Here is a 14641-nt window from a genome sequence, read left to right as displayed (position 1 = left end):
TCTGGCATCTACTGCAATGTTGGACTTCTGAAGGAACACAGTGATAGGCAGCCTCTGCCTACTAGGCTGGTGCCAGTGTTGGTGTTTGGAGCCATACTCCTGTTGGTGCACACGAGTTAGTGCCAGCTTTAGTCCTGGTGTGGGGAGTGGTCCACACATGACAATTTGTAGTTTTAAATCACGATGTTTGGTATCAAGAAATTGTGCAGCTTGGATGCACGCCTGAGGGGAAAGTAAAATTGTTTGATTCCATTTGCTGAACAAAGAATTTGCAAAGAAATCCAGATATTTTACAGCCCAGAGCTGTCAGAATTGGCATAAAGGGGAAGCATGAAACATTACATTTAAATGATCCGTCGTTGCTTTTGAAGGTTCCATTATTAAATTGAGAACTTTTGCTGCAGTCCTTGTGTCCTTTGGGCACCCAGATGGAATGTTTTAGAAAGTGTTATAATCATTGGATATATTAGAAAGCTAGACTCCCTCACAAGATATGAAGGCAGCAAACTCAAGTCTTTTAGTTGCGAAGAGAAGGTTGAGTGTGAGCCCACTTGACCAGTGGCCCTTTGGGATTCACCTGGTCAGGCAATCTAACCTCATCCTAAGGATAGCACCCACTTTCATTGTGCATGCAAATATATCTCATGGCATTAGGAGCGAGCTTCGTCTTTGACTTGGACTGAATTGCAGAGAGCTAAGCCAACCTGGCTGAATCAGAACGAGGAGCGTACAGAAGTTTTATAACTAACTGTAGTCAAAAGAAATTCCATTCATCGATCCAGCTGGAGATGCGGTAAAGGGTGAAATTGTGCGGAAGCTCACAGCATCTGTCGAAAGAGGAATGGAGTTGATGTTCCTGATTATTTTCTGCAATGCCTCCAGTTCTGACAGATCTTTAACCAGAAGTGTAATCTGTTTCTCTCTCCTCAGGACTGCCTGACCTTCTGTGTTTGTTGCCATTGTGAAACTGTTAAATTTGTGTAAAGTGGGAGAGCACTGACTTTGATCAGATAGTGAACTGTTGGATTAGGGTAAAGCCATGTTGCTTCACCTCTTGCTGATGTTGATTCCATTGGTTTCTGTCTCCAGGAGTTTGAGCTACTGTATTTCTCACTGAGCAGCGCCAGAATTTTCTTCCGAGGTGATCAGACAGCCGCTGAGGAAAGTCAGGAGCAAAAGGACAAGGAAGGCAAGTGTTCAACATTAGTCATAATGCCCATCACAGCTCTCTGCCTATTGGACAGATTCACCTACAGTGAGGTGCAGTGGCACACTGTTAGTGATAGGTGGCCCATGGCAGTGTCATGATTATGTACTGCATTGAACTGCTGCTGCTAAGCTAACAAATTTCATGTCACATGCCGGTGATAATAAACCTGATTCTGATTCTCGTTCTCAATCCCATCAACTTCCCCCAATCTCCTACCAACTATCTACACACTTGGACCAGTGGACCTACCAAACTGCATGTCTTCGAGAAGAGGATGGAAAGCAGAGCACTCGGGGGTGGGAAGAAAACCCACGCATCACACAGAGAGGACGTGCAAACTCCACTCAAGTCAGGATTGAACTAGATCACTGGAACTGAGATAATAACTTTACAAGCCTTCCACACACACTCTCCCATGATAACAGCAACCAGTAACACATTGTGCAGCTCCACCAGTCCTGCCCTTTTCCTGAATTGTTAGTAGTGAATGATTGAACCCTGTCCCCTCAATACCTTCTCCCAGGCTTGATGCGGAATCAGATTTTGTACTTGACCAAAGAAGTTTCTGAGCACACCCGTGCTGTCACTCGGACCCTTTCCCCTCGAGAACATTAGACCCCTCTGTCTTCCCCATTTCCTGAGCTCGACCCCACTCCTTCCTTATTACCATACCTGACTACTCCATTGCATTCCTGGCCAGCTTCAAGCAAGCTCCTCATAGAGAGTGCTGGAGCTCAAGATCGAGCTGCTCCAGGCTCTGATCACTGCTCCTCCAGCACTAAATTTAATTTCTCAAGTGTTTAGAAGCATGCTTTCAGCTGCTTTGTGTCCAGTCTCTGAAATTCTACCCCTAAACTCTTGCCTTTGAGTCTTTTAGATTAGACCATAAGACATAGGATTATAATTAAGCCATTCAGCCCATCGAGTCTGCTCTGCCATTCCATCATGGCTGCTCCCTGATCCCACTCAACCCCTTACACCTGCCTTCTCACCATATCCTTTGGTGCCCTGATTGATCAGGAAATGATCCACTTCCACCTTAAATATACCCACGGACTTGGCCTTCACCGCAGTCTGTGGCAGAGCATTCCATCTATCTTTGTATTAGCCCACAAAGCCATCAATTCCATTATCCAAATTATTGACGAACAATGTGAAAAGCTGCTTTCCCAATACTGACCCCCGAGGAACACCACTAGTCACTGACAGCCAACAGAGAAGGCCACTTTGATTTCCACCCGCCGCCTCCTGCCTGTCAGCCATTCTAGTACCTTTCCTGTAACTCCATTGGATTTTATCTTGAGCAGCCTTCTGAAAATCCAAGTAAATGACATCGACTGCCTCTCCTTTGTCCATACTGCTTGTTACTTTCTCAAAGAACTCTTATCAGATTTGCCAGGCAAGATTTCCCTTCACAGAAACCATGCTGACTTTGACTTAGTTTATCATTAGTTTCCAGGTGTCCTGAAACCTCATCCTTAATAATAGACTCCAACACTTTCCCAACCACTGAGGTTATGCTAATTTGGCTGTAATTCCTTTTCTTTTCCCTTCCTCCCTTCTTAAAAAGTGGAGTGACATTTGCAATCTTCCAGTCCTCCGGAACCATCCCAGAATCGAGTGTTTCTTCAAAGATCTTGACCAGTGCATCTGTTATCTCTTCAGCAACCTCTCTCAGGACTCTGGGATGTAGTGCATCCGGTCCTGTGGACTACAGGAAGAATAGAGACGGGTGGGGAGGAGGGGAGGGTTGTTGCTCGCTGCCACTTTCGCGTGGGAGGGGGGACTTCGGGGTTCTAACATTTAACTGTTGTCCATTCTTTGGGGCACTCCTCCATTTTCATGGATAGTTGCGAAGAAAAAGCATTTTAGGATGTATATTGTAGACATTTCTCTGACATTAAATTGTACCTTTGAACTTATCTCCCTTTAGACTTTTCAGCTTGCCTTGCACTTTTTACTTTGTAATGGACACTCACGAACCTCTGGCACACTGCACGGTGAAGACAGATGCAAAGTACCCATTAAATTCATCTGCCATTTCTTTGTCCCCCATTACTACCCCACCCACGTCATTTTCCAGTGGTCCAATATCAACTTTCACCCCGCTTTTACTATTTATATAACTGAAAAAAACTTCTAGTATCCTGCTTTATATCATTGGCTAGTTTTCCCCCATATTTCATCTTTTCCCTTATAGCTTTTTTAGTTGCCTTTTGGATGTTAAAAGTTTCCCAAACATTATTGAATTGAATTGACTTTATTTCTTAGATCCTTCTCATACTTGAGGAGTAAAAATCTTTATGTTATGTCTCTCTCAGAATGTGCTATGTGCTTTTTATAGTAATTTGTAATAAATAGTATGTACAGTAAGACTTACAACAGGACAGTCAATATAGCATAGAAATACAATTGTGTCAGCGTGAATTACTCAATCTGATGGCCAGGTGGAAGAAGCTGTCCCAGAGCCTGCTGGTCCTGGCTTGAACGTAGTACTGTTTCCCGGATGGTAGTAGCTGGAACAGTTTGTGGTTGGGGTGACTTGAGTCCCCAATGATCCTTGAGGACATTTACAATGACAAGTGTGTAAAAATGGCCCGAGTAATGGAAAGTTCACATCTACTGATGTGCTGGGCTGTCTGCACCACTCTCTGCAGAGTCCTGCAATTGAGGGATGTACAGTTCCCATACCAGGCAGTGATATGGCCAGTCAGGATGCTCTCAATTTTGCCCCTTTAGCTTGTCTCTATTCCTCCTGTAATCCACAACCAGCTTCTTTGTTATTGCAATGTTGAGGAAGAGGTTGTTTTCTTGATACCACTGTATCAGGGTGATGACTTCTCTGCAGGCTGCCTCTTTATTAATTGAGATAAGGCCAATCAATGTAGTAATGTCTGCATATTTAATTAGCAGATTAATTGCTTTAATTGGCAGGGATATGCCCTTTCCTTGGCTTTTCTGCAGTCCTTAACTTCCCTTGCCAGCCATGGTTGCCTATCCCTGCCATTTGCAAACAACTTCTTCTATGGGACATATCTATTCTGCGCCTTGTGAACTATTCCCAGAAACTTCAGCCATCTGTGCAAGTATCCTCCTCCAATGTATTCCACCTTTGGACAACTGCCCTAATATCTGTGCCTCAGGTTGTCTACAGTGCAAGGCAAGTTTTTCACTGTGTCTCAGTACATGCCACAATAGTAATAAACCAATGGGGAGGTTTACACTGATACTCCTTTGTGCTCGGGGAAGTGGACAGCTGTCACTTACTGCATCTCATGTTATAACTATTAATGTGATAGAGGTTGTGGAGCACACTCGGGTATTGGAGAGAAGTATTGAATGAAAATGATTTGCAAATGTTCACCAATATTTGTTGTTTGTTTTCTTCAGATGAAAATGCCAAATTGGGCAACGATAACATGAGCGATTTGCCTTCGGAGTCCCGTGCGAAATGAAGTGAGGCACCATGTACAAAGTGAGCCTACCCTCCCCTCGCTGTTCTTCTCACTGCATCTTCCTGTATTCCCCTCAGATCTTTGTGCCTCACACTGTGTTTACTTTGGCTGCTGACATGTTCACATGGTTTTTTTTTGTCCTTGAAGCTCTGCCTGGGTTATTGCCATCTCTGGAACTTGGTCAGAGTTCCCTCTGCTCACCACTGTCTGACTGTCTCTCATTTCCATTGTGTAAAGAGTTCCATTCAGGGTGGGGTAGAGAAACCGGTATTTACTGTTTCACTCACAAAATCCATCATTCATTTCCCTAATGGATTCTGTTTTGCCATATGTAGTTTGTTTGATCACCCTTGACCATGGTCTCGTAGAACACCAGGGTTAGAATTAAGCTGAGTACCACTGTGTTGATGTAGTGAAGATGTCGATGCATTGACTGTCAAGGATTAAGAACTGTGTCTTAGTGATGTTGAGGCTGTAAATGACATCATCTTAGAGCAGACTGTTTAATGAATTGTATTCTGTCAGTGTTAGGTGCAACATGGGAACTCGCTGGTCAGCACTGTGTGATCACATTCCAGCACACACTGTTTTGTTTCAAACCTTGAGGTAATTTGCAATTTCAGATCAGACTTCACTGGTGCTGCTTCACTCTGTATGATCTGCTGCTCACTGACACACGTGAAATTCTGACAGATGGAATTTTCCTGAGCAGTACCCAAACGTCCAAATTACGATGCTAAACAAAATTAGATGCTTTAAATTCCTATTGAAATAATTTTGAACTATTTGACACTTGTCTCTTTTATGTTTGAAGAAACAGTGTGTGTGCAGGCTGTCACAGAATGTGGCTCTGATTCCTGCTAGTCAGGGAGCAGCAAGTTCGTAACTCTCAGGAATATTGGACCAAACAAAACAGTTTGATCATTTCAAACAGGCTTTGCTTTTTTCAAAGTAAAGCTTTAATGTGCAGCTATTCCTTTACCCTTGTGAATGATTCAAAATGTTTTGAGAGTACAGTAGGTTCTGGTTATTTGGGGCTCATCAGTACCAGTACATTTTGGCCCAATTAAGCAGCTGCCCTAACTAACTGAAGATAAAACTTCCATAAAAGGAAGCAGTTAAAAAGGTATCAAAAAATGACAAATTACTGTTTAACTGAGTAAAAAATATGTATTTAAATAAAATGCAGAACAAATTAGATCAGTACCAATATTATTACAGTACAATAAAATTGTGTATTAGTTTCTAATTGTTATCGATGGTGGAATTTATCCAGTGTATGCTGTGTTCCTTTGATCGGCTGTAAATGAACAAAATCAATGCAGTCACCTAGTGCAGATAATAGGCCATCTTCAAACAGTGTTTTCAACGATTACATCCTCCAAATCTTCATTTTCAAAATGATTGCCAATACCTTCAAATTCTTCGTACTTCCCAACTTGTGAAATCATTTCAATTTCAGTCCCAGCCTTTTCTGACATCTCCATGCCTGATTGCTTGAAACCGCAGTCAGCTAAACCATTCTCAATGGTTTTGCTGCTTATTGCTTGCCAACTGTCAGTAACAAAAATCACTGCTTTTTTAACACAAGTGCATGCAAATGATCCTATTTTAAAAACTCATTCTGAGCAAGGTGTAGTGTCTAATGGACACACAAGTGCACATGACTGAAGCTAGTTAGAAATTGTTCAGCAGCAGTCTCCTGTCTCAATTAAACAGCATAGTGTCCCAAATTAATGAGGGGAATGTCGGCTCTTTTCTTGATTAGTTTTTGTTCTTTAAGAGTTGTCCCGAATAGTGGCTGCCCTGGTTAACTGATGGCCCAATTAACTGGAATCCACTCTACTTCATGATGATACTCATGATCATATGAAATCTTGTTATTTACACAGGTGGAAACTGTGGTCTGGCACCCTCATGACCTGGCTGGAGCTTGACCAAGGAAACTGCCCGATTGTCCTCCCCTCTGCAGGATAACTGTGTTTTATATAAGTACAGGACACTCCATGGTTATGTGAGGGTTCCGTTCCCTGAACCTTTGGTAACCTGAAGTTTCAGTAAGTCAGAAAGAGTGTTAGCTGAGATTGCAAAACTTTCACTGATAGGTGAGGTAGGTACAAATTGGAACAATCTTAGTTAATTTGTGGGCTTAATTAGATAGAAAAGCTAGAATGAACTAATTAGTACAGATCTGAACTGGATTTCAAATATTCTGGACCACAGGATGCTGGACTAGAGAGTTTCAACCTGTCAATATACAATGCACATCCCATTTTATTCTAATTATACAGGCCCTCCTTCAATGCACATCCCATTTTATTCTGATTATACAGGCCCTCCTTCAGTGCACATCCCATTTTATTCTGCCCTCATTCTCCTCAACTACATGGCAGTGATTAACCTGTCAACTAGTACAGCTTTAGGCAGTGGGAGGAAATCGGAGCATCATGTAGTTACAGGAGGAATGTATGAACACAGTGGTTGCAAATGAAGTTGTGGGCTGTTGCAGTAATCTGGATTGACTCTGCACTCCAGAGAACACAGCCATTCTCTGACAGAGGGATGAGCCGCATCACCCAAGTATTTCCTGTGACTGTGTGGGTTTCCGCGGGATGCTCCGGTTTCTCAGTCCAAAGATTTTCTGGTTAATCTGTCATTGTAAATTATGTAGTGATTAGGGTTCAACCTGTTCTGCACTGTATCTCTAGCTGGTGGGCTGTGGTACTCACTGGATAGCAATGATAGGCCAGAGGCTGTTTCAGTACTGAACTGAGTTGCTCAATTCCAGAGCACCAGTGGAAATAAAGGGTTGTGTTTGGCCAAGTGTATTTTCACTTGTACTTTAGATTGGATGTTACTGTGTCCTTGAACTTGATCCCTAAGTAAACATGATACTGTTGGAGTACAGTAAATAGTTCTGGTTTATTTCATTAGACCACTGTGTGGACTAATAACTTTGTGCCACTGAAAATACTGATGTCGAGTAATAACTTGATGCCACTATTTAATTACAGACTGTATTTAATATTTATTGTCCTCAAAAAGCAAAACAACCAGAATGTCAAACATTGTGTCAGATTACATTAGCAGCAACTTGAGGATTCCTTGGGTCGATTTCATTGGAGTAAAACCACACATCACTATCAGTTTACAGCTGTAATATGATGTCACATCTGAAGACAGCTCCAGTGTTCATCAAAAGCCCAGCCCAGAGGAACTGATGACGGCTGCTTGAGAAAGGTCCACCACTGCCTGCACAATATTCCACCCGGCTCTCCACGTGGCAAGGGGTTTCTGCACCCACCTCCCTCCATGGTCTGGGTGAAAGAATCCTTCACCTCACTACCAGCCATGGCAGATTGTATGTGCAGCTGCAGAATATCTTGTGTTTATGGCAGTAAATCTAGCTGGGGCTTTCCATTTACTCTCCAGGCTGCCCACAGTTCTGTACTCCTCCCTTGTCCCTCATCATTGGCTTCAAAGGGAATAGTGTTTAACTTGACAATCAAAGCTAAATTTATAACATACTTAAAGCAAATGATGGTGGCTTTTAATGTCAGTTGGAGGTTAAGTTTGCACAGTGCCTCTCTTCTGGGTACGTGAACCAGTTTGAATGAGTAAAAATCAAGAGGTTTTTTTTGTAATTCATTTTGGAGATGCTGCTGGCAAGGCCAGCCAGGATTTACCTGAAGATAGCAGTGTGTTTGTTGCAGTCATTCTTGTGGCACTTCTCCCCAGTGTTGTGAGGCCTCTGGGATTTGGACCAGCAACAATAAGAACATGCAGCCTGGAGGGAACTGAAGAGGCTGTGGGAATTTGTCACTTGTGTGGAAGGACTGATTGTGTGCTTGTCCTTTGGAAGTAAGGTTCTGACACTATGGAGAGAGTGTGCACTCTACTAACTCATCCGGGACAGTTTTGTTCATCCTATAGTTCCATTAAAGAGGCTACCTATATACAAGCAACCTATTCCTTGCCTGTTATGTTTGGAAGGAATGAGGCACCAAGTGGTGTAAGGAAAGTACTGCATGCAGCAAATGGCAGTGGGACATTAGGATTCAGCAAATCTGTAACTTTCCACCAGTCAACGTAGCACATTCTCATCTGTCTGCTTTTTGATTATCTGCCTTCAAAACATTCAGAAGGGCTGTTCCCAACTCCCACTTAAACTAATCATTAGAAAACTAGCAATACCCCATCTGCTGACAACCCAGTTTTTGTTAAAGTAACTCCTGGTTTTAGATATTCCCACAAGCAGAAATATTGTCACCGCATCCACCTTAAAACCCTCAGAATTTTAATTCTTCTCACCTTTCTCGAGTGCAGCATTACAAATCCAGCCCACCCAAACTTTCCTTCCAATGATACCTGTTGAACCATTTTAGTGTCATAAAGACCAGTAACATACAGCCCTTTATTACACTGTCCCTCCAACCCCCTTATCTTTGTACAACTCTATTTGACAGAAATCTTGTTAGCCCACAAGTGATTAAATGAGAACAGTGATATGAAATGAGAACTGCTATGAAAATGTTTTTCCTGTGACGGGGTTTGCCAAAGTTTAAAATACAGGGATACACCTAATACAAGACACTCATGTATTCAACTGCTCACCCCAGGTCAGTATTCCAGCTTTACTGTAAACTGCTATCCTACAAAATCCACACTAAGGTGAAATACTTGGCTATGTGTACTGTAAATATTGCACTTGCTGTAGTTGAATTGGCCAAGTTATCACAAAAGTCTATTACATATTTAGTTAAATGCAAATAAGCAGTAAACACTTTGGGAATGTCTGAGGTTTTGAAAGACATAAATACAAACTGTTCTTCAACCTTTGTTATAAAATGCTGGGATTACTCAAAGTTTTGTCTCCTGCCTGATGAAAGACTGTTTTAAAACATTATTTAGAATTTGAGAGTTCCTGACAGAAATCATTCTTGCTTGTAAATTTGACTGTAAATTAGCCCCAATTCCCCAAATTACAAATACAATAATAAACAAAGTTGAGTTGCAGTTTGCCCAGAGCTTCACCAGTGTGAAGGTGGAAGCAAATCGGAACAAAGCAGAAGAGAAAAGATACAGTTAGGGAGTGCATATGATGTGGTATAAACGTTAGGCTAGGCTTCCGATTCCAAACAAGCGTCTGTTTCATCTTTATCCATCTGACCAAGTAGAAGGAATCTCCCATCAGCACTGAGTTCTGTTGACTTCATAAGTGCAGCCAAAGCTTCTGGATCCTGAATAAGAATTGTTTCTATATTAAACAACTGAATGCCATTTTTCTGCAGCTACATTTTGTCCAAGTAGTGGGGGGAGTAACAACTATGTTGAGGTACACTGAAGGGACAATCAGTTCTGACAGAGACAGACATTTCCCACAAATGGCTTTCCTCTCCGTCCCGAACCTATGCCTCTCTAATCTTAAACACCAGCGATTCTACTGAGTTCCTCTTTCACCTTGCCCCCTACAGCCACTGGAAACAACAACTCTTCTCTGCAACACCAGCATTTGGGTTCATTTCAGGTTTTATTGTGAAAGGTGAAGTCAAGCTCAGTGCCAGAGTCTGCAACACTGCCACCATGTGTTTAATCCCTTTTCTCGGGATATTTCTAACAGCCTCACAACCTCTGATGTTAGACCTACTGGCCCACTGAGGAACTGAAAACCTCACTCCAGTCCCACTGATAAACATAGAAAACCTACAGCACAATACAGGCCCTTCGGCCCACAAAACTATGCTGAACATGTAGTTACTATAGAAATTACTTAGGCTTACCCATAGCCCTCTTATTTTTCTGAGCTCCATGGAGCCTCTTAAAAGACCCTATCGTATCCGCCTCCACTACTGTCACCGGCAGCCCATTCCATGCACTCACCCCTCTCTCTGCAAAAACTTACCCCTGACATCTTCCCTGTACCTACTTCCAAGCACCTTAAAACTGCGCACTCTCGTGTTAGCCATTTCAGCCCTGGTGAAAAGCCTCTGACTATCCACATGATCAATGCCTCTCATCGTCATGTACACCTCTATCAGGTCACCTCTCATCCTCCAAGGAGAAAAAGCCGAGTTCACTCAACCTATTCTCATAAGGCATGCTCCCCAATCCAGGCAACATCCTTGTAAATCTCCTCTGCACCTTTCTATAGTTTCCACATCTTTCCTGTAGTGAGGTAACCAGAACTGAGCACAGTACTCCAAGTGGGGTCTGACCAGGGTCCTATATAGCTGCAACATTACCTCTTGGCTCCTAAACTCAATCCTACGATTGACAAAGGCCAATGCACCGTATGCCTTCTTAACCACAGTATCAACTTGCGCAACAGCTTTGAGTGTCTTATGGACTCAGACTCCGGCCCCAAGATCCCTCTGATCCTCCACACTGCCAAAAGTCTTACCATTAATACTATATTCTGTCATCATATTTGACCTACCAAAATGAACCCACCTCACACTTATCTGGGTTGAACTCCATCTGCCACTTCTCAGCCCAGTTTTGCATCCTATTGATCTTCTGCTGTAACCTCCGACAGCCCTCCACACTATCCACAACACCCCCAACCTTTGTGTCATCAGCAAATATACTAACCCCAGCCCACCAAGAAACTGCCTTATTCCCTGAAATGTCGGAGACTGAGAGGTGACCTGACAAAGGGGCACAGCAGCGAAAGAAGCTGCAGAAGGTTGTAAATCTAGTCAGCTCCATCTTGGGCACTAGCCTACAAAGGACATCTTTAGGGAGCGGTGTCTCAGAAAGGCAGCGTCCATTATTAAGGACCTCCAGCACCCAGGGCATGCCCTTTTCTCACTGTTACCATCAGGTAGGCGATACAGAAGCCTGAAGGCACACACTTAGTGATTCAGGAACAGCTTCTTCCCCTCTGCCATCTGATTCCAAAATGGACATTGAAGGTTGGACACTACCTCACATTTTTTAATATACAGTATTTGTGTTTCTGCACATTTTTAAAGATCTATTAAATATACGTAATTGATTGACTATTTATTATTGTTTTATTTTATTTATTTTTCTCTCTCTCTCTACTGGATTATGTATTGCATTGACCTGCTGCTGCTAAGTTAACAAACTTAAACCTGATCCTGAAACAAATTGTCTTTTTCCCCCAGGGTGGGGCGCTAAGAGCAAGGGCACATGTTTAAGGTCAGATGTGAGTGGTTTAAAACGGACATCAAGGGCAGCTTCTTCATACAAAGTGTGGTTTGTATTTGGAATGAGCTGCCAGAAATGGTGGCTGGGGCAGGCACAATGGCAAGGTGTAAAAGCCTTCTAGATAAATACATGGATAGGGGAGGGTTTTTTGGGCTATGGGCCAAATGTGAACATATGGGACTAGCCTCCTGGGCCAAAGGGCTTGTTCCATTCTGTTTGACTATGACTGACCCCTCCTCACTGGGAAATTGCAGGAACACTGACACTAACGCCACTGGACGGACTTCTACACTGGAGTGTAGTTAACAGATTGCTGATCAGCACGCCAGGTAGTTCAGCACCTGTTTGAGGGACACAGGATGTCTTGGGGGCAAGACTGAGACACACCAAACTACAAAGCTCATAAACCTTCCTGAAAACAATATTTACCTGCCAAATGAAGTCCACCTGCCTTCGATGTAATAGTTTTTAAAGTTCTTCATGTTATTGATATATGTGGAATGCTTTGTAACAGCACAAGAACTGGCAGTTTGACCCATGATGTTGTGCTGAAATACTATCATTAAATGCCTAATTAAATCCCTTCTGCCAATACAATGTCTCCATACATCCACATGCCTATCTAAGTGCATCTGAAATGCCTCTATCGTATCTGCCTCCACCACCACCCCTACAGCCCATTCCAGGCACACACCATTCTAGGTAAAAATACTTGCCTCCCTTGAACTTACTGCCTCTCACCTTGAATGTGCATCCCCTAGTTTTACAGATTTTGACTCTGGGAAAAAGATCTGTGCCTCACAGATAGACTAGACAACCACCATCAGTTCTCCCCTTAGCCTCTGCCACTCCAGACAAAACAACCTAACTTTGTCCAATCCCTCCTCATAGCACATGGCCTCTAATCCAGATGCCATCTTCTGTACCCTCTCCAAAACCTCAATATCCTTCCTATAATGGAGCGACCAGAAATGAATAATACAATACTCCAACTGTAGCCTAACTCAAGTTTTATAAAGCTGTGACGTAACTCCTAACTCTTGAACCTTAGTACTGTACCTCAATTAAAGCAAGCATGCCATATGTCTACATTACTGCTCTATTACCTAATGCAGCCACTTTCAGGGAGTAACAATGCACCTTCAGGGACATTTATAACTCATACTGAATTGATTGAGGATACACTGTGATATTGGCAGCTTTTTAAAACCCTCTCAAGATATAGTTTAAAATCCTGCTTTATTTATTAAAGTTAGTTAACACTCACCTTCTCTGCCTGAGTAAGTTTCCTTCCAAGATCGATAACAGAACATATCTGCCAGACAAGAGACAGATGACACAGTTACCATGGAGAGAAAGTAAGGAACTGCAGAGCTTGAAATCACGGTGATTTACTTATGGTGAGTAGAGTAGAGTACGGGACTTTCTGCAGAGTTCAAAATTGTTTAGGCTTTTGGGCACTTGGCAAGGGTAATAAAAAGCAACACACATAAAAGTTGCTTGTGAATGCAGCAGGTCAGGCAGCATCTCTAGGAAGAGTAAGCACAAAATACTCTGCAGATGCTGGGGTCAAAGCAACACTCACAACACGCTGGAGGAACTCAGCAGCTCGGGCAGCATCTGTGGAAACGAGTCGACATTTCGGGTGGGAACCCTTCGTCAGTACTGTAGAGGGAGGGGGCAGAGGCCCTATAAAGAAGATGGGGGGAGGGTGGGAAGGAGAAGGCTGGTAGGTTCCAGGTGAAAAACCAATAAGGGGAAAGATAAAGGGGTGGGGGGGGGGTGAAGCAGGGAGGTGATAGGCAGGAAAGGTGAAGAAGGAATTGGGGAAAACACAATGGGTAGTAGAAGGAGGCGGAACCATGAGGGAGGAGATAGGCAGCTGGGGGAGGGGGCAGAGTGAAATAGGGATAGGGGAAGGGAGGGGGAGGGAATTATCATAAGTTGGAGAATTCTATGTTCATACCAAGGGGCTGGAGACTACCTAGGTGGTATATGAGGTGTTGCTCCTCCAACCTGAGTTTAGCTTCATCATGGCAGTAGAGGAGGCCATGTATGGACATATCCCAATGGGAATGGGAAGCAGAGTTGAAGTGGGTGGCTACTGGGAGATCCTGTCTGTTGTGGATGGAGCAGAGGTGCTCGACAAAGCGGTTCCCCAATCTGCGTCGGTTTCACCAATGCCGGAGGCCACACCGGGAGCACCGGATGCAATAGATGACCCCAACAGACCCCACCCCTCTCCGCTTTCCGCAGGGATCGGTCCCTCCCCACGGATCTCCCATGCGGCCCTTATCTCTGTAAGCGTAAGTGCTACACCCGTCCCTACACCTCCTCTCTTGCCACCATTCAGGGCCCCAAACAGTCCTTCCAGGTGAGGCAACACTTGTGAGTCTGTTGGGGTCATCTATTGCATCCAGTGTGGCCTCCTCTACATCGGTGAAACCCGACGCAGATTGGGGGACCGCTTCGTCGAGCACCTCCGCTCCATCTGCCACAACAGACAGGATCTCCCAGTAGCCACCCACTTCAACTCTGCTTCCCATTCCCATTCAGATATGTCCATACATGGCCTCCTCTACTGCCATGATGAGGCTAAACTCAGGTTGGAGAAGCAACACCTCATACACCGTCTAGGTAGTCTCCAGCCCCTTGGTATGAACATAGAATTCTCCAACTTACGGTAATTCCCTCCCCCTCCCTTCCTCTATCCCTATTTCACTCTGCCCCCACCCCCAGCTGCCTATCACCTCCCTCATGGTTCCACCTCCTTCTACTACCCATTGTGTTTTCCCCAATTCAT

General features: G+C 43.7%; 2 protein-coding genes across 8 annotated transcripts in view; one reads left to right on the top strand and one right to left on the bottom strand.

Moving 5' to 3' along the window:
• washc4 (WASH complex subunit 4) overlaps positions 1–14641 on the top strand; it is a 115528-nt gene that overhangs the window by 91926 nt on the left and 8961 nt on the right. The window contains exons 32-34 of one of the 3 annotated variants that reach the window (XR_011882965.1): positions 1090–1189; positions 4601–4685; positions 6558–13238. Coding sequence is in view for 1 of the 3 variants with exons in the window: in XM_072241680.1 (XP_072097781.1) it covers positions 1090–1189; positions 4601–4665 (165 nt within the window). In the remaining 2 variants the exon portion in view is untranslated. Of the gene's footprint in view, positions 1–1089; positions 1190–4600; positions 13239–14641 lie in introns of all 3 variants that reach the window. The other 2 variants (XR_011882964.1, XM_072241680.1) reach the window with 2 other exon arrangements.
• appl2 (adaptor protein, phosphotyrosine interaction, PH domain and leucine zipper containing 2) overlaps positions 5921–14641 on the bottom strand; it is a 137603-nt gene continuing 128882 nt past the window's right edge. For all 5 annotated transcript variants that reach the window (XM_072241685.1, XM_072241682.1, XM_072241681.1 and 2 more), the window contains 2 exons: positions 13106–13153; positions 5921–9905 (listed from right to left, as the gene is read on the bottom strand). In XM_072241685.1, the coding sequence (XP_072097786.1) occupies positions 9786–9905; positions 13106–13153 (168 nt within the window). In that variant the 3' untranslated portion in view covers positions 5921–9785. The remainder of the gene's footprint in view (positions 9906–13105; positions 13154–14641) is intronic.

The sequence above is a fragment of the Mobula birostris genome, chromosome 23, assembly GCF_030028105.1.
Source record: "Mobula birostris isolate sMobBir1 chromosome 23, sMobBir1.hap1, whole genome shotgun sequence".
NCBI classification, from domain to species: Eukaryota; Metazoa; Chordata; class Chondrichthyes; order Myliobatiformes; family Myliobatidae; genus Mobula; species Mobula birostris.
Note: the sequence above shows the minus strand (reverse complement) of the source record. Positions and strands in the feature narration are given on the sequence as shown.